Source organism: Colletes gigas, unplaced genomic scaffold (assembly GCF_013123115.1).
Source record: "Colletes gigas isolate AHSC1104 unplaced genomic scaffold, ASM1312311v1 Colletes_gigas_Sc00022, whole genome shotgun sequence".
In the NCBI taxonomy this organism is placed as follows: Eukaryota; Metazoa; Arthropoda; class Insecta; order Hymenoptera; family Colletidae; genus Colletes; species Colletes gigas.
Genome location: NW_025106651.1, coordinates 2,640,215 through 2,664,444, shown reverse-complemented (window position 1 = coordinate 2,664,444; position 24,230 = coordinate 2,640,215). Strand labels below are relative to the sequence as shown.

General features: G+C 40.2%; 2 protein-coding genes across 3 annotated transcripts in view; both read left to right on the top strand.

Moving 5' to 3' along the window:
- Window positions 1–9,859, top strand: part of LOC122401210 (sodium channel protein para) — a 59,354-nt gene extending 49,495 nt beyond the window's left edge. Inside the window, exons 28-33 of the mRNA XM_043403210.1 lie at window positions 1,432–1,554; window positions 2,467–2,661; window positions 2,727–2,972; window positions 3,047–3,317; window positions 4,536–4,840; window positions 6,530–9,859. Coding sequence (XP_043259145.1) covers window positions 1,432–1,554; window positions 2,467–2,661; window positions 2,727–2,972; window positions 3,047–3,317; window positions 4,536–4,840; window positions 6,530–7,312 — 1,923 coding nt within the window. The 3' untranslated portion in view covers window positions 7,313–9,859. The remainder of the gene's footprint in view (window positions 1–1,431; window positions 1,555–2,466; window positions 2,662–2,726; window positions 2,973–3,046; window positions 3,318–4,535; window positions 4,841–6,529) is intronic.
- Window positions 9,860–18,390: 8,531 nt separating this feature from the next.
- LOC122401204 lies at window positions 18,391–23,285 on the top strand. 2 transcript variants are annotated; one of them, XM_043403188.1, is made up of 4 exons: window positions 18,391–18,779; window positions 18,858–18,970; window positions 19,057–22,853; window positions 23,144–23,285. In XM_043403188.1, exons 3-4 carry the CDS (start codon window positions 19,091–19,093, stop codon window positions 23,167–23,169), a joined length of 3,789 nt encoding a protein of 1,262 aa, XP_043259123.1. In that variant the 5' UTR covers window positions 18,391–18,779; window positions 18,858–18,970; window positions 19,057–19,090; the 3' UTR covers window positions 23,170–23,285. The 2 variants fall into 2 exon arrangements, with proteins under 2 accessions (XP_043259123.1, XP_043259122.1); XM_043403187.1 differs by having other exon boundaries at window positions 19,057–23,279.
- The last annotated feature ends 945 nt before the right edge of the window (window positions 23,286–24,230 follow it).

The following is a 24,230-nucleotide window of genomic DNA, read 5'->3' as shown; positions in this document are numbered from 1 at the left end:
TCATTTCACACGCGAACATTTCAAACAACGTCCTACGATCCTCCTCCTGGGTATAATTTCACCAAACATTCGAAGACAATTTTTTATTTATTCATTTGGAATTACCAAACACTCGTTAAACTCGTACCGATTGGATGAAACTCCTACACCTATTACAATAGTTACCTCGTGCGATTAGGATGAATCTAGCCAAACGTCGTTTCGTCAAACATAATCAAACACAGTACAAGGAAGAATAAAATCGTTCGAAAGTTTCTCGAGAGATGCTTGCAACTCGTGTAATTAGCAGCTTGTTTTCTGTCAATGGTTTTAGTTACTATTATAATAAGATGACCCCAAACTCATGGACGGTACTGTATTTAGATATTACCTCGATCTGTTCTTTTGACAACGTGCCTTCTACTCTAGATACTGCTAGATACATATTATAAACGCTAGCATCAAACACACGTACCTACATACATGTTAATAACTCGTCATCGGTTACAGTCCTTCGGAGGGTTAATTAACAGTTTATATATCTCATTACAGACGTAAATGATTCTACATAACCGTAATACAAGGTCGCTGAGATACTGGGCGTAGAGTCACTGTCATGCCCACACCCTGACACTATCTTATCCTCTATCGTAGTAGTCCGAAGCTACTATTATCAGCATATATCGATGTGTTTTTTACTTGTTTATTTGATTTTAGTTTTAGTTTATATTTTTATTTTCATTTCTGCATGAGATTGCCGCCCGTTGTGTTGGAGCTGCCATGGCCACGATCTACCCGCCACCTTTGCATATATGAGATCTGTGTTTCGATGTACGCTTACGCCGGATGTGCTGCTTTTTCTTTACTTTTTCTACGTATATTCTTATATGTATCGTGTTCCGCGAAGCAACGTTATTGTACCACGTCACATCGATCAATGATCAGGCAAATTTCTATACCTCGTATCTTTTTTCATTTCGTTTCCGTTCGTTTGCGAACGTATTCGCAGAGAACGCAAAAAAAAAGGAGAATATTTTTCTTTTTTAATTTGTTGAAATGCTTATTGTTTCGAATACTTAAAATGTCGGATATTAGTCGTTCGAAGAAGTAAGTATGCGAGATTCAACGTTTACGTTTACGAGCGAGTGAAAAATTTTTATCGGCTGTCTCTTTAACTTGCGTAATTATTGTAAGTCGATTTAACGATAGCTAACGAAGCTTCCATAGAGTTTATCCTAAAATTAGTCGTTCCGCGTCGGCGTTCTCATTGCTTTTATTTTAACGCGAGATGAGTTGAAAATTAAATTGCACATACGATAATGCGTACACATAGCGTAGTCACATAGAGACGCATATAGCCGCATATAAACGCATACTTAGACGCATAGAGAAACAGAATTCACACGATCGAAACCGCCTGCCTGTACTACAACGGTGAACTTTGTCCCGCAGGTAGTCGTCAACGCTTTGGTTCAAGCCATTCCATCCATTTTCAACGTGTTACTGGTGTGTCTTATTTTCTGGCTGATCTTCGCCATCATGGGCGTGCAACTTTTCGCTGGCAAATATTACAAGGTAAATCTATCGCTTTAACACTATTCCTACCACGATCGGTCAAATGACCGTTTTTTAAATTTCGTTTAGAATTTCCTATATACAACGTAATTACATCGTCTTTAAACTTCACGACTTTTCCTAAAATATACGTATAATACTTTTTTCAATATTCACTTCTTTTTTAATTGTTTATTTTCTGAGAAAAATTTGTAGTCTGTTTTACTTACCACGACCAGTCAATTTACCGGTCGAACGATTTATATCTTTATGTAACAGTATTATCTCGAAGACTCAATTCTGAAACTATAATGTCGTTAGAAACGAAAGATAATGCAGTTGTGGCATGATTTTAGCTGAAAAGTGCCTTCCAGAAACTGCTTTAGGCACTTCCAAGTGTTTATAATTCTCACTTGCCTATCGGCCTTATGGTGTTTATTTGCCAGACTGGTATCTGAAGTGGTCCAAAACCTCGGATTTTCTTACACCATCTTATCTATTATAACTGTAAAATAAATAAAATCATAACCAAAGGGGATGCCTAGACGACTTCTCACGAATTTAAATCAGTAAAGTCTTGTGATTCGAATAGAGAGCATCAAAACGTGAAAGTTGCCCGGAGCATATTCGGCAGTCATTTATTATTTTATATTTTTATTCTATCATTATTCTACTCTTATTTTATCTGAATAAAAGAAACTATATTTTTATACTGTAAAATTGGCTATTATCTTCATTCTATATTAAAAAATATAAGTTGTGCTGAAAACCGGTCATTTGACCGGTCGCGGTAGAAATAGGTATACGTGAAGTATCGGTAGGAATAGTGTTAAAAACCATTAAAAATTCATCGGATACCAAACTTTTCAAATATCTTAATCAAATAACCTTCAACTGTATGCAAAGTCGAATTCTTTATTGTTTTTTTTGCAGTGCGTAGACGCAAACAAAACAACGTTGAGCTTCGAGATAATTCCCGATCGAAACGCCTGTATAGCCGAGAACTACACTTGGGAGAATTCGCCAATGAATTTCGACCACGTAGGAAAAGCGTATCTATGCTTGTTTCAAGTGGCGACGTTTAAGGGATGGATTCAAATCATGAACGATGCTATCGATTCCAGGGAGGTGAGTAACGATTTAAACTATAAACTAGGGTGTTCATCGCTAAATCGAACCTTTTCCCCTCGCAGCTGAACAAGCAACCGATTCGCGAAACGAACATCTACATGTACTTCTATTTTGTATTCTTCATTATATTCGGATCGTTTTTTACCCTTAATCTATTCATTGGAGTGATCATTGACAACTTCAACGAGCAGAAGAAGAAGGCGGGAGGTTCCCTAGAAATGTTCATGACGGAAGATCAGAAGAAATATTATAACGCTATGAAGAAAATGGGTAGCAAGAAGCCACTGAAGGCTATTCCTCGTCCAAGAGTAAGAAACATTAAATAAATATTCGTACCGTAGATTTTCGCTATCGTCAACGTTGTTTAAATTTTCTTTTACAGTGGAGACCGCAAGCGATAGTGTTTGAAATAGTGACGGACAAAAAGTTCGATATGATAATCATGTTGTTTATCGGACTGAACATGTTAACGATGACGTTGGACCATTATCAACAGACCCAAACTTTCAGCGACGTTCTAGACTATCTGAACATGATATTCATTGTGATATTCACCAGCGAGTGTCTCATGAAGATCTTCGCTCTGCGTTACCACTATTTCAAGGAGCCGTGGAACCTCTTTGATTTTGTTGTTGTTATATTGTCAATATTAGGTAATGTAATGTAATGATTAGTTCAGTCGTATGGCACACGTGAAATCGATACAAGTTGACGAAAAAAGAATCCTGTCAGCTTTTCTATCACACGATCTTTTCCACGAATCTTTGATTAGCGACTTAGTGTTCGTAACAATTGATAATGGGCATGTCACGCAACATCTACCTTATGGCTATCTCTTATGCACGCAATACTAGTTATCATCGAAACAAAAGGCGGACAGGTTCGTTGTTTCACGTGCGCCGCAACGACTGATCAGCGTCATTACGTTACGTAGCCTTACATTGATGTTGTCTTTGTGATCTTCCATCCAACCTCTACGATCCCCCCTCATCCAAAAATTCGATAGACCGCTGAATCGTCGATACAACATTATTTTAACAATTGATTGCGATCAATGATTCTTTATTTACTAAAAATCAAAGTATAAAAATATTTGTTCAATATAAATATAAAATTACTTAATGTTGTATTCGACCGGATTCGCATATGTTAATCGATGTAAAGACGATCATTAGTCAAAGCATCCGGGTAAGAACGGGTCTGTATTACGTTGATTTTTAACTACTTCTTATTCAAAAGTAGTATTTCACTAGAGAGAACGGATCTTACTTGTAGTTAATTCATATTTAAACATCAGAATGCCTAACACCAAATTTTGCAACATCTCTCTTATACAGCACCGTGTCGTTTAACGAGTGATCGAGCTTTTGAACAACTTACGAACTATCGAGCAATTTCGATGCATGTTTCTTTCGATCTTAAAAGATTCACGGAAACAGAGTTAGATTCACCGAATAGATAATTCTTAGAACGATGCATGTTTATTTTTTTCTATAGTTGCATAAACAACACAAAAACTAGAGGCACCGACGAGAGTAGTGAACAAAGAACTTGCCTTGGAATTTGATCGATCAAGTTCCCTCTTTATCGTTAGTCACAGCAAAATTTAGACGAATACAATCTCGCTTACAAACCAAAGAACTCCAACACCTTTTTTGAATTCTAGTGAATGAATCCGGGTACTAGAATATCCGTAAACCTAAACAATCCCTGCAAGAATTCCTATGAACAGAGCTGCATGAGAATTAGAAGAACATCCATTAACATAGAGTGCACCTTGAGACGAATAGCACAATTCTTATCCTTCCTCGATATCACTGTATTTAATTATTATGATCGTTTCATGCTAACGTTGCGCTTGTTCTTCTCAGGTCTGGTTCTCAGTGACATTATCGAAAAATACTTCGTGTCACCGACGTTGCTTCGTGTAGTAAGGGTGGCAAAAGTCGGTCGTGTGCTTCGACTCGTGAAAGGTGCCAAGGGCATTCGAACTCTTCTCTTCGCCTTGGCGATGTCGTTACCAGCCCTCTTCAATATTTGCCTATTACTGTTTTTGGTGATGTTTATCTTCGCGATCTTTGGAATGTCTTTCTTCATGCACGTCAAAGACAAGAGCGGACTGGACGATGTGTACAATTTTAAAACGTTTGGCCAGTCGATGATATTGCTATTCCAGGTAAAGCTTGAACGCATAGACGATAGGGAGAGTTCCCCAAGTACCGGACACTTAAGGTTTCTTCTAAATCATTAAACAAATTTAATATTTCATACCTTCTATACTGTTCTATTTATAATTTAACAATATTAGAAATCAATATAAAGCAACAAAACAAATAATATTATTATAATAGTTAACTGAAACTTTAGTTAACCATTGGTAATGGAAATACTTCCAGAATTATTTTGTAAATATTGTCTGCAAAACTAATGTCTTCTCATCTTCTTTTCTAGGATCTTCAGATCCCATCGTTGAAGTGAAATCTTGCTGATTCCTTATTTCTTCATGTGGAATATTTGTCATTTCATAACCTGCATAATCAATGTCTGAGAATATATTCCTACCCAGAGGATAAATTCCAGTATATTTGAAGCCATTAATACGAATATGAATAAGCAAAATTTAGATTTGTAGTGTCCGAGACAACAAAGCCATAAAATAAAGTTTGTTTCATAAAAACCAGTGCACTATACAGAGTGTTCGGCCACCCCTGGGAAAAATTTTAATGGGGGATTCTAGAGGCCAAAATAAGACTAAAATCAAGAATATCAATTTCTTGATTGAGGGTCCGTTAAAAAGTAATTAAAAAATTAAAATAAAAAATTGCAAATCATTCTGAAAAAATTATTTTTAATTGCGGGAGTCAACTGCAATCATTTTTAGTGAATAGACATACCCTTGAATTCCTACACAGTTTCAAGAAAAAAATTCATTACCGAAAATACAATGTCTGACCATACATTGATATGTTTCACTGAAATTTCATGCGTATATGTAAAACATCATAACTTCTGAACGGATTGGAGGATTTTAATGTTTAAAAAGGCAAACGACGCGTATTTTGGTCAAGAATATGTAGAAATTCTAACAATATTGAAAAAGTTATTCCTTGACCCCGTAAACTGAGAGAAACCACATGAAAGTTGGTCGAAATTTCAAATGACCATAACTCGTACAATAGTGAATATATTTCAATGAAATTTAGTCTGGTGGTAGAGCTCATGGTTACCTACAAAAAAGTATTAGACAACATTTCCGTAGAACGTCAAACAAATTTATTAAAAATGAAAAACGAATTTTTAAGATAAATCGACAGGGGGTAGGTGCTAAAATTCTTCGCCGAACAAAAAAATTCTAATCGTTTTGGAAAAATTATTTTCAGTTGCAGAGGTCAATTACAATCATTTATGACGAATACACATACCCCTGAAATCCTACGTACTTTCGAAAAAAAAATTCTTTACCGAAAATATACTGTATGGCCAGAAATATTTCTAAAACTTGATAACCAAGTCTCAATCAACAAACTGGTATTCTCAATTTTCGTCTTATTTTGGCCTCTAGAATCCCCCATTAAAATTTTTCCCCGGGGTAGATGGCCGAACACCCTGTATATACAAAATACAAAGGTAATTACAAAAGTAGCTCTACTCTAGCTTCTAATTAGATGGAACAATCAACTGATTTTTTTAGCCGATTAGAACATGGCGAAACTCGATCATTGTTTATTCTATCCCTACTATTGTTTATGTGAAAGAACGATCGCATAACGGTTTACGCTTTAAAGATGTTACTGCTGTCCGGTTTTAGGGAAACTCCCCATAAATTCTTTAGATCGAATAGGTATAAATTGTTAAATTGTTTAAGATGTCCACGTCCGCGGGTTGGGACGGTGTGCTCGACGGCATAATAAACGAGGAGGACTGCCAGGAGCCAAACAACGAGATAGGATATCCGGGTAACTGTGGTTCCTCGACGATCGGGATCGCTTATCTTCTCTCGTACCTGGTGATCAGCTTTCTGATCGTCATAAACATGTACATCGCGGTGATCCTGGAGAACTACTCGCAGGCGACCGAGGACGTGCAGGAGGGTCTCACGGACGACGATTACGACATGTACTACGAGATCTGGCAGCAGTTCGATCCGGACGGGACGCAGTACATCAGATACGATCAGCTGTCCGACTTCTTGGACGTGTTGGAGCCACCGTTGCAGATACACAAGCCGAACAAGTACAAGATCGTATCGATGGACATTCCCATATGCAAAGGGGACCTGATGTTCTGCGTGGACATACTCGACGCTCTGACGAAGGACTTCTTCGCGCGTAAGGGCAAGCCCATCGAGGAGACGGGCGACATCGACGTCCAGGGTCGCGCGGACGTGGTCGGTTACGAGCCAGTTTCTTCCACCCTTTGGCGCCAGCGCGAGGAGTACTGCGCCCGTTTGATACAGAACGCGTGGCGTAAGCACAAACAGCAGCGTCTCGGCGGCCCGAGCGAGGAAAGCGACGACGCGGACACGGATCCGCGCGTCAGGCAGACCGCGGTCCTGGTCGAGAGCGACGGCTTCGTGACGAAGAACGGTCACAAGGTCGTGATACACAGCCGTTCGCCCAGCGTCACTTCGAGAACCGCGGACGTCTGATCGCCGACGTCGACGTCTCCAGCACCGCCACCGTCGTAGCTAGCGTCGCCGTAGCCACCCGGTGCCCGTCCGTAAGACGAACGCTCCAATTGCAGCATCGCCGACGACGAGACCAGGACAAAGCGTCGATCCTGCACCGATACGCAGCCGTTGATACTGCTCTCGGGGAGCAGCGGCCTCACGGACCTCGCGCGCGCGCTCTCCATCGACAGCCTTATAGTTGTATAAAAGATTTAAAGAAAAAAAAAAACAAATTAATAACAAAATACATTCCTCCAACGAGTTGCCTTCAATCGACTCTAAACGCCACGATCGTTGGGAGACGCGTCGTCAGTCGAACGAGCGAGGACGACTTAATCGTTTTGGGAGAGCTGTTCAGAAGAGAGAACATTAAAGAAGACTGCGCATTGTCCGCGGTAGCAGGAACAGGTGTTAAGGGCGCACGAAGAGGAATCGAAGGACAAGAACGAGATAGAAAACCATAGACGACTCAGCCTTCGAGTCAACTTCCCCAAATCAAGGCTCGAAGGCTGACGCCGCCCCCGCCTCAGAGGAGTCCCCTGCCTTCGATGGACTTCGTAAACCGCCCCTTAACGTTAGGAGAATTTTACGACGACGATCCGCGCTGGCTGCGTTAGCTGCATGCATTTCAATAACGATACGAAACACGATGAAACGAAATCATATTCACGAGACGACGACAATGAAACGAAGACCTACACGTTTTAACGGTGAGCTAGAGTAATATTGCCGCATTTATACAATATCAGCGATCAGTTTCATCCCTAAACACACAAGTAGGCCGGTTTCCCGTAAATTCTATCCGCGATATTGGATTTTTTACATGGTTTTACAGCGGCCCCGCCAACACACGCTGGATGAAATAGAGAAAAAAAAAAAATATGTATGTTGCACGCGGTCGAAGTTCGCGGGTGACGTTTGGTTATTTTGATCGGTGGCATGTATATCGCAGTTCAGAACTAAACTGGAAGATAAATGATTTTGACGAGAAAACGACGGAACAACGGAGAAAAACGAAGACATTGACGAGGACACGCTTGATCATAACCGACGATGATAGTGAGGATGATCATAGGATGATTTAGACGACGATTATAGACGATTATCACGAGAGGACGGTGAACAAGAATGTTACAAAGAGACTCACTCGTGAAATGTACGCGTAGATTACTACAATTCGCTCGGCTTGAAAAAAAATTATCTGCGTAAAAACACGGGGCGCGAACGTCTGGTCGCGCGCGGCTTTGTTTTATCCGGCTCCCTCCCTCTCTGTTCCTGACTCTAAAGTCGAGCCTCGAGCGCGCATTCATCGACGACCCTATATATTATATAATCGTCGTTTCACGTATTCACGTTCTCACGTTTTTCAGCGATCCGGCAATTTTTTACAATCATATCGTCCGCGAACTGTTCGAAGAATCTCAATGTTTAACCTCAGAGAGGAGAAAGAGCGTTAGATAGCCCAAGTTGTCCAATCAGCGAGAGATTCCATCGTCCTTCCGATCGGCCGGAAATTCTTCTTCACGTTAGAATTTTTCAGAAATGGGATTCGCCCTCGTGCCTTTACGTTTAGTTTCTTTCGAGATTTCTGTTCCCGTGCCTGGTCAGACTGGCCCGAGCCGTAGACGGTAGCCATTTTTCTAATATTAAACTCCGGAGGAAGGAATCCGTCGATGGCCTGGATAGCTCAAAATTAATAGTCCAATAAACGAATGATTCCGGGTTCGAATCCTGGTTCGGTGTACACTGACCGATCGATTCCTTCTTCCCTTACGATCTTCAAAACTGGGACTCGCCCTCGTGCCTTTGCGTTATAGCTTTCGTGTTGTTTGGAACTTTCAGTATCGAATGATAGCAATTTTTTCAACTTAGACTCGAGGAGAAATATCTCCCTAAATTCTTTTATATTTTCGCTTCGTTTTATCTTTCTTTTCCGTTTATTCATCCGTCTATCTACTCGTTTTAGCTGATAGATATCCCCTTGTTTGGGAGTTTCGTCTAAAGAACGAAACCATCGTAGACGTTGTGCCGTGAACACGCAACACGGTTCTTGCCAAAAGGGACGGAGAGGGGAGTAGCGACTACGAATCTTGCAATCATCATCAGCTAGATAATTACACATTTGCAAAACTTACACAGACACAGTCTTACACGACGTAGTAATGCGCTTTGGCATAAATGAATATACACAATAGTGTAACGTTATTTCGAGTAATTGTAATCGACAAACCGTACGCCTGTAAACCCGTCTCGCAGTTAAGTGCGTAGTGTGTCGCCTAATGTGAAGTGAATTTATACGCTGAACGTTTCATTCGACGAGAGAATTTCGATCGACGATCGATTCTAGGAGATCGACACAACTATCTCTACCGTGTCTCCATCGTATTGGCATTTCTAAGAGAAATTTCGCTCTCGACGAGTACTGTGAAACATCTGATCACGATAAAACGAAGTTAATTTTACCAAAACGAAAAAAAAACAAAAAAAAAAGAGTAAGTGGAATAAATGAGAAACATTGCCGATAAACAATACATTCAGCTTATTGTTTATTGGTGATTCGCTTGAAGTTTAACGGTAGACGGAAAAAGAAATAAGTATACTCGGTGGAAAAAATATAGCGAGGTACTCGTGGAACGCTAATAAGTGTGCGTCACACTCATCGATATATTTAAGCTCGCAACGTGGTGTGAACGGTGTCCAAAAAGTGTACAAAAATCGTCCCTGGGGATCTCCCAACATTTAAATGTGCTGTCGTCTTCGGTATTGTTTTTACGATCTCGCTATATTTCTGCCACCGACTATAAGTTTTAGACACGCGGTTACCAAAATCTGACGTTTGGTGACCACACCCGCCCCCCACCAAAGGATCAATATATCTTTGACAACCTTTCGAATTGGACTCAAACGTTATTTTATTTTTTAATCTTTCCAAATAACGTTCCATTTATTAAACGGTCCATTCTCCGAACGAGACAGTTGTGTCATCGTGCTCCTTTAGCTTAATCGCGGATGCCAAAAACGAAACGTTAAGTTTTCAATGAGGATTGTTTGTTAAGATTTTAAAGCGTATAACTACTTTGATGTTCGTTGCTTCAAATATTTACTGTATAGTTTCCGTTATTAATCGTCAGGCGTTTCGCGTTTCTCGGTTCGCCAGCCGCGAAAAGTGATAAAGTCGAAACGTCGTACGATCGTCGCGTGCGTATCGAATGGCTGCACGATCGTTCGAACGACGCGTTTCGAGGCAGTCGAGGAAAGGGGAACCACCGGGTCGATTTCGAACGGGTTTACGTGCTTAACATCGCGGAGAATCGCGTGCCTGATGCATTCCTGGCCCGCCATCGCGGACAACAGGATCGCATCGCCGATCGAAAGAACGAAACATAACTTTAACACGCGGTTCTACGCGAATTAACCTAAATCGCATCGCGCAACGTAAGTACGTACGCATACTGTGGCGACCATGTACCTACGCGTAAAGATGCACTTTAATTAGAAAAATTTACTCGCGATCACCGGATGGCGTGTAGCTGCGGTCGACGAAGCGTTTAGAGGTTGGCTCCAGTTTTTTTATCACGTAGAAAACGCGCGAGTACTTGAAACATTAAGTGCCAAGAACGTCTCGATTATAATAATCAAACGATTGTTTTCTTCTGTTTGAAACAGATTACGAGTTTACGAGAGAAACATATTCGATTGTTCCGTGTAAAGGTTAAGAGTCTATGAAAACATAAATTTATAAGTTGCGTCCACGTAAGTACGTGGCCGCCATTGTAGGTCGCGCAAAGTAAATCGAGTAACGTCACACGTTCGGTAAAAGAGCAATATTATTTTACGAATAGCAAACCATGCATTTTTCAGAAATACTTTCTTCGAATCTGTTCGAAATATACACGAAGCTCGTATAGAATACTGGTAAAACTTTTAATTCTGACAATTGGTAATACGTTGCACGGTTTACTTTGCAATAAAACGTGACTTACGTGCCTCTGTATAATGCAGATCAACGTATATTGTACGCGTAGGTACTCGCACGAATGAACGTTATCTCGAGATCGCGCGCAACATGCGCGTCGAAGACGAGAGACATAGGACAAAAAAGAAAAAAAAAAGAAGTATGCGTGTATGCGTGAGTGTGTGTGTACGCGCGCGCGTATGTTAACGCGGACCGCGCGATCGTTATTTTTCTACGTTTACATCCGCGATCCGGAAGGGTGGAAAGAAAATGGGAGGTCGAAGGAAAAGGAACGAGGATCGGTAATGTTCGCGCGTCATCCGAAGCGAGACGACGGCGGAAGCGTGAAAGATCGTTCTCGCTGGTCGAAAACGGACGTAACGTGGAAAAGAAGCTCGCAGCTCGCTTTAAAGAATCTGTAAATCTATATCCAAAACGTGGCAGGAACGACGGTTACGAACGTTACGGTGATCAGAAACGGTCGAAGGGTTGGTAAACGACGGTCGAGGTACGCGGTGGGAGACGTAACGACAATGCAGGAAGCAAAGCAAAACCAAACAAACTAACTAGAAAAGAAAAAAAATGTTCATTATTTTAAGCTACGAAGGCTCAAGAGGGTGAGGATCATTGTAAATTACTCGTACAAAATAATTCACACACTATCGGTGTCGAGTCCGCTTTATCAAAGTATTTTAGAGAAGCCTGTCCGATATTAATGTCCTCGTACCTTTTCTACGTATATTATAATTGCATTTCACGATTCTCGTCGCGGGCCATTCGATGATCCTTTCGTGAGCACGCTTCAACGTATACGCAATTCGCGTGGCTGCGTCCTCGCGACTCGTTCGTTCGGAAGAGGTCGTCGTTCTTCGTTTCTTTCGAGATTCGGCTTTCTTATGCTCCGAGATCTACCGAAGCGAATACAGGGACGCACCCGATGCCCGATGCGTACGTCGATCGACGATCGGTAGATGGCGTCGCATCGATCGGGGAGGGGAGGGGGGAGATCCATTTGCAACGGAAGCGGAGAAAGGTTACGCCTAAAAAATGTTGCCGTTGCTGTTCGCGCGCGCGCGCGAATAACCTCATCGAATTTTTTCTAGACGCACGCGTTTCCATCGCCGGTCAGAACGATCGCGACGATATTACCAGACAGCATGAACGCGCGCAATCCCCGTACACACGGAGCACGACGGACGACGACGACGACGAAACGAAATGAATCGAGGCACGAGATCGATCGACGATCCACCCCAACTCGTCGATCCATCTTCTATCGATGTACGACGTATCTGATGGTCCGTCCGGCTCACTGTCTAATTACTCCGATACCCCCTCTCGCCCCTTTTTTGAGTTTCAACTACCCTACCGTGCTGTAATATGTGCAAATAATTCGATAATAATCAAATGGTTTGTACGCATATAATATACATATATATTTTCGATACTACTTTGTCGAATGGGCAACCGCGAACTCCCAGAAGCAATAAAAAAATCTCGAGACACACGACGAGCGTAAAGGAAAAAAAGAAAAGAATGGCGTAAACGGGGCGTGACGAGCGAAACGAGGTGGAATTTGTTGCGCGCGCAGAAATGTGTTCCGAACACACACACTGGCCTCTTTAACGATACGGACCTTGATCGCGTAGAAATCGTTCTTCCCCGAGAGGCGCGCCAAAATGAAGATCGTTTATTCTTCTTCTACTATTCTCTTTTTACTTTAGCCTCTCGTTTTTATCTTGACGCGCAACCGATCGATTCGTCGGGACCGAATGTTGGATTGAATCGCAAACTTCCCCGGGTTTTCAATTTACGTTTACCGATCGTATGGTAAGCGTCGACATTCGATCCGGTTTGAATCGGTGGACGGAACGAAAGGAAAAACGGTACGGAAGTCGGGAACACGCGTCTCGTAGAGTTTGCCTGGAAATTCGTTTGGACGTAACGCTCGGGACGGAAACTCGAGAACGCAGGAAAAACGTTCGTTCGATCGGCCAAATTGCTACGGTAACGAGAAGAAACGAGGGTGAGGGGGGTGGAAGAGTATGCGTGGTGTGCTTCATTGATTTTCGTTTGTTTTACCAAAACGTACATTAAAATACCAGTTTTTGCGCGACGACGGCTGTAAGATATTAAAGAAAAAAAAAAATATATATATATATATACATACATATAGGGCTTTCCTTCGTTAAGCGAGGTAAGACGAGGTTTAAACGTACTTTCTCCGTGGACGATACTGCCGTTACGCATTGTATAAAGAGAAATGAAAACTAAGTTAACTAATCGTAAATGCACGAAATTTTCTTAAACGGATAGCGAACAAACAAAGGGCTTAGTAGTGTCTCGAAATTCTCGAAACTCATTAACCTAACGTCGTCAGATAATAAATAAACGATGAGTACACAAAAGCAAAAAAAAAAAAATAATAACGAAACAAAGATCCTAGGGCTGGGCTAACAAAAAACAAAAAACGAAAAAAAAACAAAAAAAAAAGAATACTCAAGCAAAGTGTCAAGCTGCGGAGCCTGTCGGCCAGTATAATGAACAAGCAACTGCCATGGGTCAACAAGCTAGGTAGACGAAATGTGCTAAGAAAAAAATCCAATTTTAACGAGCTAGCTGTCGAAAAAACATTAAGCGCGGAGGTTCGTCCATTTAAATGCGTGCTCCGTGCGTGCTCGCGCGCGTCCGCGCATGCGTGGCCGCGAGTCGTCGAACTGCGCACGCGCAGACACGAACAGCGAACGCGCGCGAGCAAGCAAAGAGAGAGACACCGAGATAGCGTGCGTGTGAGAGAATGAGAGAGCGAGAGGGAGTGAGGGAGAGCGCGCGAATGAGAGGGAGATCGTAGAAGAGCTCCTCCGTTGAATGACATTCATTATTATTAAACAAAATAAAATATGGATTATTTGCACAATATTATAAATAATTACTATGTTTACTACGATTATTAAATTAAAGAGCAAATAATAAAAGGGATAAAAAAACTGTTGTTAAATAATTAATACGAAAAAGGGGATGAGCGAAAAATAATACAAAAAACGATTTAACTGAAGACCGATATCGGATTCGATAAAAAATAAATAACAGAAGAGAAACAAAGTAAGGAAGTGACGAGGATATGATGATCAAGACGAAGGAAGGATGGAGGAGGAAACGATTCGTTTGTTATCGATTAGTTAACGATCATCCTTACATTACATTATTGTAATTATATAAAGTAAACGATTATTACCGTAATAGTTACAATTAACAAGTTGTTACCGCTTTGTTATACATAATATAATTAATATACTAAGATTAAAAAAAAAAAGAAAAAGTAAGCGAATGCATCGTTGATTCGTCCTTTACTTATGTAGATACTAAATACGATCGACTCTATATTGTTTTCAATGTCTTCACCGTATTCCTTCGTTTGCTACCCGATTTCGTTTCGTTGTCGAAAGATTCGGTTTTGTCGGCTTACCTCGCCCGGCCACAATATACACACGTTTTACAGAGATATTTTCAATAAACGAAAAAGCTTAACACTCATACGGTTGTTGTCCTTGTCATCACTTGACCCTATTATTACGGATTATTAATCAAGAATTTCGTGACCCGAGTTTTTGCGAATAAGAATATTAAATATTTGGAATTTCCGCGTTTAAGCTAGCTTATTTTGAAAAAGGTGTTTTACAATTCGACAGTTTTACAGGCGTTTTTCAAATAATTTCGTGGTGATGATGCAATGATACGGTACACTTGGTAACATGGATTCCGTGCCGAGTGAGGGGAAAGTCTCCCAGTTCTGCTTCCCCTTCTCCTTCACGGTTCGCTTTTAGTTTCACGCGTTCGAAAAGTTAAGTGACATTATTTTAGTCTTATGATAGGATATCAATATAATGATTATTATTTATTTACTACGTATCGTTTCATTTTAATACATGTTTGTGTATATATCATTTAAATAAAATATGTAAAATATTTGTTACGCCTACAGAAATACTTCGATTGATAACCTATTATAGACTTTGAATAGCATTTTAAATATACATAATTTAACATTTTAAATATAGATCAATTCTAAAATATACAGTTAACGCCCTCGGCGGGAAAACGTTCAAGGTTTTTGTAACCAGCGCCCTTGGTGGCAAAACGCCCACGCTTGTAGCTAGCGCCCTCGGCGGTAAAACGTCCAAGTTTATAATGGAATAATTTCTGTTTATCGGCATTGTAAATAAATTCTGTTTTTCTTTATGCATAATATATTACTTGCAATCGTCAGTTTATGATCTAAAATTAATCTGAGCGTTATCTTCTTAATAATAAAGGTATTACATTTTGCTATTGAGGCCACAAGAACAACATTTTTCAAAAGAGAAAACTAGGGCAAGAAAAAAGAAACTTAAATAATTTCCAGTATTAGATACTCTTCTAATAGGATTTGTATTACAATACTAAATAAGAAAGTAGGACGAAGGTACCCAGAGCAATCCATCAAAGCATTAAACTAGTATTCATTAATTATATATCATCGCGTTTCAAACATGAATTCCGACACGTGTGATCTAGATACGCCGAGTGCTATAACAGCTGCAGCTTCCTGATATTTTAACTTTGTAATAAAATTATGGATTACCAGTCCACGTAACCAATATTCTGCATATCTTATTTAAACGAAATATACGCACATGTATTAACGTGAAACGATACGTGTTTCGTGAACAGTAATTTGTTCATTGCACCGATGACCTATGAAAATGTTTAAATACCGTCATCTAGAGTTTCAGCTACGCGACACTAGAAACGTAGTGTGAAGTACATAGTAGGAGAAGCGGAAGTTAACGATTTCCCCTCCAGTGGCACGAATCCATGTCACCAAGTGTACAATACTGATGCTGTGGTCACGCTAAAGATCAACTGACTAGCCAAGGTTACTTCTCTGAACTTAAATTACGTCAAACACAACATCCATTGTACGCATTGTACTCATTGTTTAGAACAGTAATTCTTAACTTATGGTCCACGGACTTCAAGATGGACTTCTGACAGTACACAAACTTGCGTATACAGGGTGTTTGGCCACCCCTAGGAAAAATTTGAATGGGAGATTCTAGAGGCCAAAATAAAACGAAAATCAAGAATATGAATTTCTTGATTGAGGCTTCGTTAAAAAGTTATTAAAAAATTAAATTAAAAAATTTCAAATCAAGCTGAAAAAATTATTTTTGATTGCGGGGTCAATTACAATCATTTTTGGTGGATACACATATCCCCGAAATCCTACCCACTTTCGAGAAAAAAATTCGGCTAGGTGCTGAAATTTTTCGACGAAAAAAAAATTTTGCAAATCATTCTAAAAAAATTATTTCCCATCGCAGGTGTCGATTACAATCATTTTTGATCATTATACATACCCTCGAAATCCTACGCATTTTCGAGAAAAAAATTCTTTACCGAAAATCTAATGTGAGGCCAGAAATTTTCTTGCATATCTTTAGAACGTCATAACTTCTGAACTGATTGAAGGATTCTAAAGTTTCAAAATGCAAACAATGCGAATTCCGGTGAGGAATATGTAAAAATTCTAACAATATTCGAAAAGTTGTTCCTTGACCCCGTAATGTTAGCAAAACCCCATAAAAATGGTGCAATTTTCAAACAGCCATAACTCCTACAGTAGTGGACATATTTCAATGAAACTTTTTTCGAAAGTAGAGCTAATGAGTACCTACAAAAAGTATTAGACAACTTTTTTGTAGGGCGTCAAACAAAATTATTAAAAATTATATACGAATTTTTAAGAAAAATCGACAGGGTGTAGGGTAGGTATCTTTTCGGCGAAATTGAAAAATTTCAAATCGTTCTGGAAAAATTATTTTCGGTTGCAGGGGACAATTACAATCATTTTTGGTGAATAGACATCCCCTTAAATTCTGCGCATTTTCGAAAAAAACGTTCAGTACGGGCGGAACTTTAAATGTTAATAACTTTTTAACGAAGCTTCCATCAACAAATTGGTATTCTTGATTTTCGTCCTATTTTGGCCTCCAAAATCTCCCATTACAATTTTGTCCAGGGGTGGCCGTACACCCTGTATAAATTTTAAATATTTCTTTACTCGCGGTAGCCTTTTAGTACACTTTATGTATAATCATGTCTCAAGCACCGATTGACATTCGCCGATTTTTGCCTATCGAGTTTTTGCCATATACAGTAGAAGGTACGTCCTGAATTAATGTCGAAAGTCAGCTTTCTCCTTGCTTCTTCGCGAGATATAGATGTATACATCATACTGTGTGTCTTTGGTCATCCGTATATGGCTTTCGAACTGGAACGATGCTGCATGACTACCTAATTTCGAAAGAATATCGCGATCTCTTCGTTGGACCTTTAATGCTTCTCTTAACGCGTTTACTGCCAGATCAAACCCGTATAATATTCTGCACAAGTAAAATTTTGATTTTAGACTATTCTAAGCTACATAATCTAAAATTTGTTTCAGTACTTATTTTCATAACCTTGTTAAAATTCACTAATTCTATACAAATTTATTTTTCTTAACGTCTCAACTTGAGATCTAATTTTTCTAGTATCACAATGGTAAATCCTGTTACCCATATATGGGTGACGTGACAGTCAAAGTGTTAAAATAAAATGTGGTAACATCGAAAAGTTTGAAAAGCCTGCTTCCTCAAATTCGCAACTTCCAATGTTAGTTGACAAAATGGCGGGATCCTTTTGGAAGCAGAGCTTTGTCGGAGACTCTTTTGAACAGTGCATCGTCGTGCACTTACGTATAAAGACGGAATGTCTTGTAAGCAACCTAACTCGTTAACAGTTCCCTCTAATGTAACTAAAATATATGTATCGCTTGGTACACGAGTGTGGGGACTCACTGTGTGTGATTCTGCGCGACGGTTAAGGGGGAATCTGGTAATGGGTGGGGTCTGGACGGTGAATCCCTTCTCTTCTCATATCTGATTCGAGCTGATTCGAGTCAGTTTCGTGTAGTTCAACAGTATCCTTGCGCTTGACGCATGATATGCGTTCATTGATGTTCATGTAATTACCAGCGCTAAATAATCACAAAATATATATATTAGTTGCGGAACGAAGACGTTCCGGGATCGACCGAACTTCGTCGTAACTTCTAAATATGTTCAATTTCCGTCCGTATCGACGAAAATAACGCGAAGAACAGTGTGATTCATGAAAGTGAAGTTCATATACATATGCTCTTACATTTCATCTGTCAAGATAACAAGTGAGACATACATACGTATTGCAAAAGTCTGTTTGAAAGAGGTGCGGAGATCTTATCGTTATTATCAGCACCGCATTCGATATACTGACCTCAGTTTATAGACACGCATTTTTCGTTCGGTCGAACAATATGAATGATCGTGGTTGACACTTGTGAGTCACATAAAATTTTGGCAAATGTACAAAGAATTCGCCCTTCGCTAAATACATATCGGAATCGTTGAGCTGAACGTCTGTATAGAGGTTAGCAGCAATATTATTCTATTTATATACATACACGTAATAGTATATAATTGTTTGTAATCGAAGTATTTTTTGAAGGTGTTTAGGATATAAACATATCGGTAAACAAAATGTAATCTATTCAATGGTTGTTCCAAAGTTTTTACATTCATATGTATATATACTTTTTGCATTTATACACATGCATATTTGTAAGTACATCTCCAAACTGCTTATATATTCATGTACATATGAAAAATTATTATATTGCATTGTAGTATATAATGGACATTTACAGGTATTTTAGAATTAAATTAGAAAAGTTATTCTCGATGCAGAAAAGAAGTATCACTGGAAAAGATATCCTAAGAATGGATGGTCTTTTACCACCAACAAGACGCTTGCCTGTCTGCGATGCAGTGACCTCATCCGATAAGAAAAAAGAGAAAAAATGGTCTATTGGTGGTATTTTTAAACGAATATCTGCAATCAGGGATTACGATAGTTCCTCCAATGAAGAAGAAATGGTGTATTGTACGAGGCAACCAAGACCTCGTACAGTGTTTAATCGAAAATCACATAATGTTATTCTTCGTCCAGTCAAAAACAATTTGCATCAGCATTTAGATAAGAATAGTTCCACTAATACCACAGCTACAAACTCAGTAGATACGCCAAGTTTACAAAGGGACTTTGCACACTCCCGTAGCAGTGATGGATCGTTGGATGGTCTGAGCAAAAAAACGCGTAAAAGTAAATTAAAAGCTCGAATAGAAGCAAAAAGAGATCGCATTTGTGCAGATAGCAGTTCTGACGAAGAGTCACGGAAATCGTGTAATTCGTTGCCGAGATTTCAGAACGAGACCCCTGCGCAAAATGTGTTGAAAAATAGTTCCTCTAATAAAAAAAGTCGTACCGCGCGTACGGAACGGTACATAAAACGTTTATCGAGAGAGGAGGGTCATAAATTACCAGAAAACTTGAACAGTGTAACTAACAAACGCAGCAGCCTAGACTTTATGGATGGAAATCAATCTTTTGATACGGATGCTAGTGAATTATTTCAGCCTCTGCTGCAACCACAGCGTTCAGTTTCCCAATCTAACAGTTATACTTTCCCAGTGCAAAGATCCGTTGAAAATTTACGTCAATCAACAGCGTCTAGTTTACAGACAAAATCGTCCACTGATCTCACAAAACAATCTACAAATCGATACATTACGGATTTAAATCAAAATAACACGTACGCAAAAGCAAATATTTCGCAAGATGGTAGAAATTACGCAAATCGCGACAATAGTAATTATTTTTCAAGTTCGCCTATAACTAACAGCGATTATGCGAGACCTTATAATTATTCAAGAAACAATCACTATCGAAGTTCCTCCCCACCAGAACCACCGCCAAGAGATCTACGCTCTAAAGTTTTTACATACGGTTGTAATTCCTTTCCATTGAATGGAAAATATCGACTATCAAAATATGACGATAATACGGGCTCAAAGGTGAATAATATTCTCGAAGCGTCGAGAGACCATTTAAAGGGCTTGAGATCGTACGAATCGAATAACGAAATCAGGTGGTGTGGTTCGACCAAGCAATGTCCACGACGTCCATTGTCTCTAACGGTAACTCCAACGCAATCGTGTAATTTATCAGAATGTACAAATAATAGACATAACTCGACCGGTAGACACATAGACGAAACCATCGTTCACGAAACGGAAGCAATGAAGTGCCAGAGAAGGAACGTCCGGAACGATCAACTTAATTCAAGGTTTAACGATTACAACGTTAAGATACGCGAAAAGAAAACATCAACGCCCAGTGCCCAAAATATATACAACAACTCCATGCCATTTACTTATAATAGAACTTTAGAATCTCCTTCTGCAAAATCACCTTCTAAACAGAATGTGTATAACAGTGCTTTGGGGACAAATACAAAAACAGTAAAAGAGGAGGAGACGGAACTGGCAGAAACGAGCGAGCAAGATGCGTTGGATAGGAAAAGAAGTTCGAAAAACCTGGAGGAAGCACTGTCCGAGCTAGAAGCGATATATAACAGTTTACGTCTAGGAGACGAAGATCTTCTCGATCGAGCTGAACGACGTAGCATGGAGGAGTTCAGTTTACGCAGAGCGAAAACTGACGATACGGTTGCGTTAATTTCAGCAGATTCTCCGGATAGAACGAAAGACGATATGGCTTACAGAAGAATGCATCCGAAAGAACGACCTGCATCCTTGTCGGAGGTAATCGGTCAATCGGCGCTCTCAAATATCAGCTACTTGATGGCCTCGCCAGTTTTGTCACGTAAAGACGTAACCGCCGATTATCCGTATTCATCGGTTGTGGATTATCCGGTGCGCAAAGACGTACCGGATGTGACACGCGACGATGTCGTTTATCGGAGCATTAATTATGCTAACAAAACGTTAAAAGTGGCAGACCCGCAGCCACCGTTCGGAATACCTTTGGGGCCTGTAACCACCGCCACGGAAAGCGACTATCTGCATACAACGCCGACCAAACTAGATTATCCTCGTTCGTCGTACATACCGCAGTGCGAGCCTGACATCGTTACAGACGACTTGGCCTATCGAAACCTTCGGAAAGATGCCAACACGACGAAGAATACCGTCGAAAGTAAAAGCAGCCTCGCGAACGATCAGGAAATTGCATTCGGGACGAAGAAAAAACGAGCCGTTAGGTCTCTGTCCGCTAATCTGTACGGTTTGATAAATCACGATCGAATTCATCTTCGTAGAGAACCGAGCCTCCAGGAGATCAAGGACGAGATCAGCGACGCGGTGGTCGATATCAAATCGTTGCCTGTGCGACCAGATTCTTTCAGACGCGTTGTCAGCGACGGTGAGCTCTCCGATTATGACACTCGATGGCGCACAGAGGGCTCGTTGAAAAACAGCAAAACCGATATAAATGGAAATCATTCGTTCCCGAACGTGGACCGAAAGAAACTCCGCGTTTACGTTTCGGAATCTACCAAAGTGCAAAGTACGAAGAACGAGGAAAACGCGGGAGCACGGAACACTGTGCCGTCCAATGACATACTGTCGAAAGCAATGAACAATGAATTCTGGCAAGATAGTTTGCAGTCAAAATCCAATAAGTCGTCCAATACGGATACCGAGTCAGATTTCACCGCATATAGTCGTTTGTGCCAAGATTTAGTTAATTTAATCGAAGGACAGGACAACGTGGACGCCGAGCCGATCAAAGGAACGACTGATGTTGATTTAGAGCAATCTCCGAGAACAGATATTCTGGATGAGGATACCAAAGTCGATAACTCCTCGGTTTTGCGTATTCAGTCTTTGGGAAGCCATTACTCGGAACATAACGAGGAGAATCGTAAAGAAATCACGAACAACGGGGACATTGAAAGACTGACAGAATCCATTTCTAATCCCAAGAACGAAGATGTTAAGAACTTGGACGAGAATGCGTATGACTTCTCTCTGCGTGTCGCGGTTGATAGTATCAAAGTAATTGCGGACGCGTTGAGCAGCTTGGCGGATGGCTGCTTACGTGATGAACGTTCAAGCCGAAAGAATTCGCTGACGTCGCGGTGTTCTGAAATAGACACCGATAGTACGGTGCCCAACACCAGCACGCGTAGCTCCGTCACATGCAGTTCGGACGACGCAAACGACGACCCGTGTGGCTCGTCGAAGCCCATTGATATATTGCAGGTAGCACCGGAAGAAGATGCAACGATAAATACAGAGGAGAACCGCGAGAAAGTTAAACCGGAAGAGGCAACGGATAATTCGAACGTCGACCCAGAACTCGATTTGACCAAAGCTGTTCACGATTTACAATTAGCCGCGGCTAGTTTTTGCAAACACGAGAAAGAGATCGAAGAATTAGAGGCATGGCTAAAGAAGGACGCGAGCGATAACGTTCCTTGTACTTCTAACGTTACGATCGCAGAGAAAGATTATTTGTTGGCCTCTGAAAATAAGCCAGCGTTAGAAAGCGAAAGAAAAGAAATAGATTGCGACAAAGAGGAGACTGTAGTATCGACTGATGTTAAGTTGCAGACTGATGAACATGACCCAAATTGCGAAGGTGAGAGCATAGAATGCAAAAATATTTGTGGACTGCACGACATCAACATCGTTCGTACGTCTGGAATGCGTGTTTCGTATGTCACTAACCTCATAACTGTTACGATAACTACATATTTTATGGTTTTGCTGGCTTGTTTCCTTGCACTGCTTCTAGCGATCGTAGCAGCATCATGACCGGCTCATTAACGACAGTGCCTTAACGCATTTTGTGATTAGGTTTGATACAAAGCGGTGTTACACTATTTTGAGAGGCTATTATTATTTTGAATTATGTTACGAATGTCGTAGGTATCCTGGCACTTGATCATTCATGACGTGAAACCATTCTATACGAGTGCATAAACTAACCGATACACGACGTTGTTGAGCGACATGCGGCAGGACAATTGAATTTGTTTAAAGTCGAATTTCTATGGACTGTTTGGGGAGGAATGGTTTGTTCTTGTTGTTCTTGTTAATGTTGTTGGTTTTAATAAAGTTTAAATGTTAATTAGGTACATGCATTTTTTCCCTGTAAAACACATACTTATTTACCTTAAGACACCATTATTCTTTGAGGCGATAGAACTCGATGTCTCGGCTAAAACGTACGGGTTTAGTTATTAAACTATTAAGAATCTAAGACTTCTATGCAAACGATTGTTGATCTCTTCAAAAGGAAACTCGTATTATTACGTGAAATTTTAATATTATTCGGTATTGCTGCATAATTGTTTTATAATGTATTTTCATATTCGCGTTTATTAACAAATAATTCCCCTTTCGTCGCGTTGTTTACTGAAGTTTACTGTTGGTATTAGAGACAGCAGTCATCGACATGGTCGATAAAAACTAACCCACATGGTAACAAGTCGGATTGTTCTATAGGGTGATCTCATAAAAAAATAAAAACCAATTATACTAAAATCTGATTAGAGGAGCATATTCGCGATTTTGTTGAGATATAGCAGATTTAAAAATCGACAATATGCGATTATACCATAGGAGATGCATGACGCAGTAAAACTGAACATTGATCGTATGTAATACTACAATAACAGGTCAGGAGGGGTATACTAAATGTCGTGTAGTTATCGATTGCGGAGTATAGTGACGTCACCACGGATCACGCCACATCCCCGCCCATTGGAACTCGGCTTCTGATTGGTTCACGTGTAGGCCACCTATCTATAGCGAGAAGCATGACCGTAGCGGTTTTGCAGGTCAAATCCTCGAGTCCTTACATGCGCATCAGATTACTTTACGCTAAATTTTTATACGTTGTTTATACGTATTTGATCAATTTATAGTAGTATCAACGTTTGTTAAGTCACGTGAACCAGAAACACGAGGTTATAACGCGTAAAACGTTGAAACACATTTTGTCAACATACCG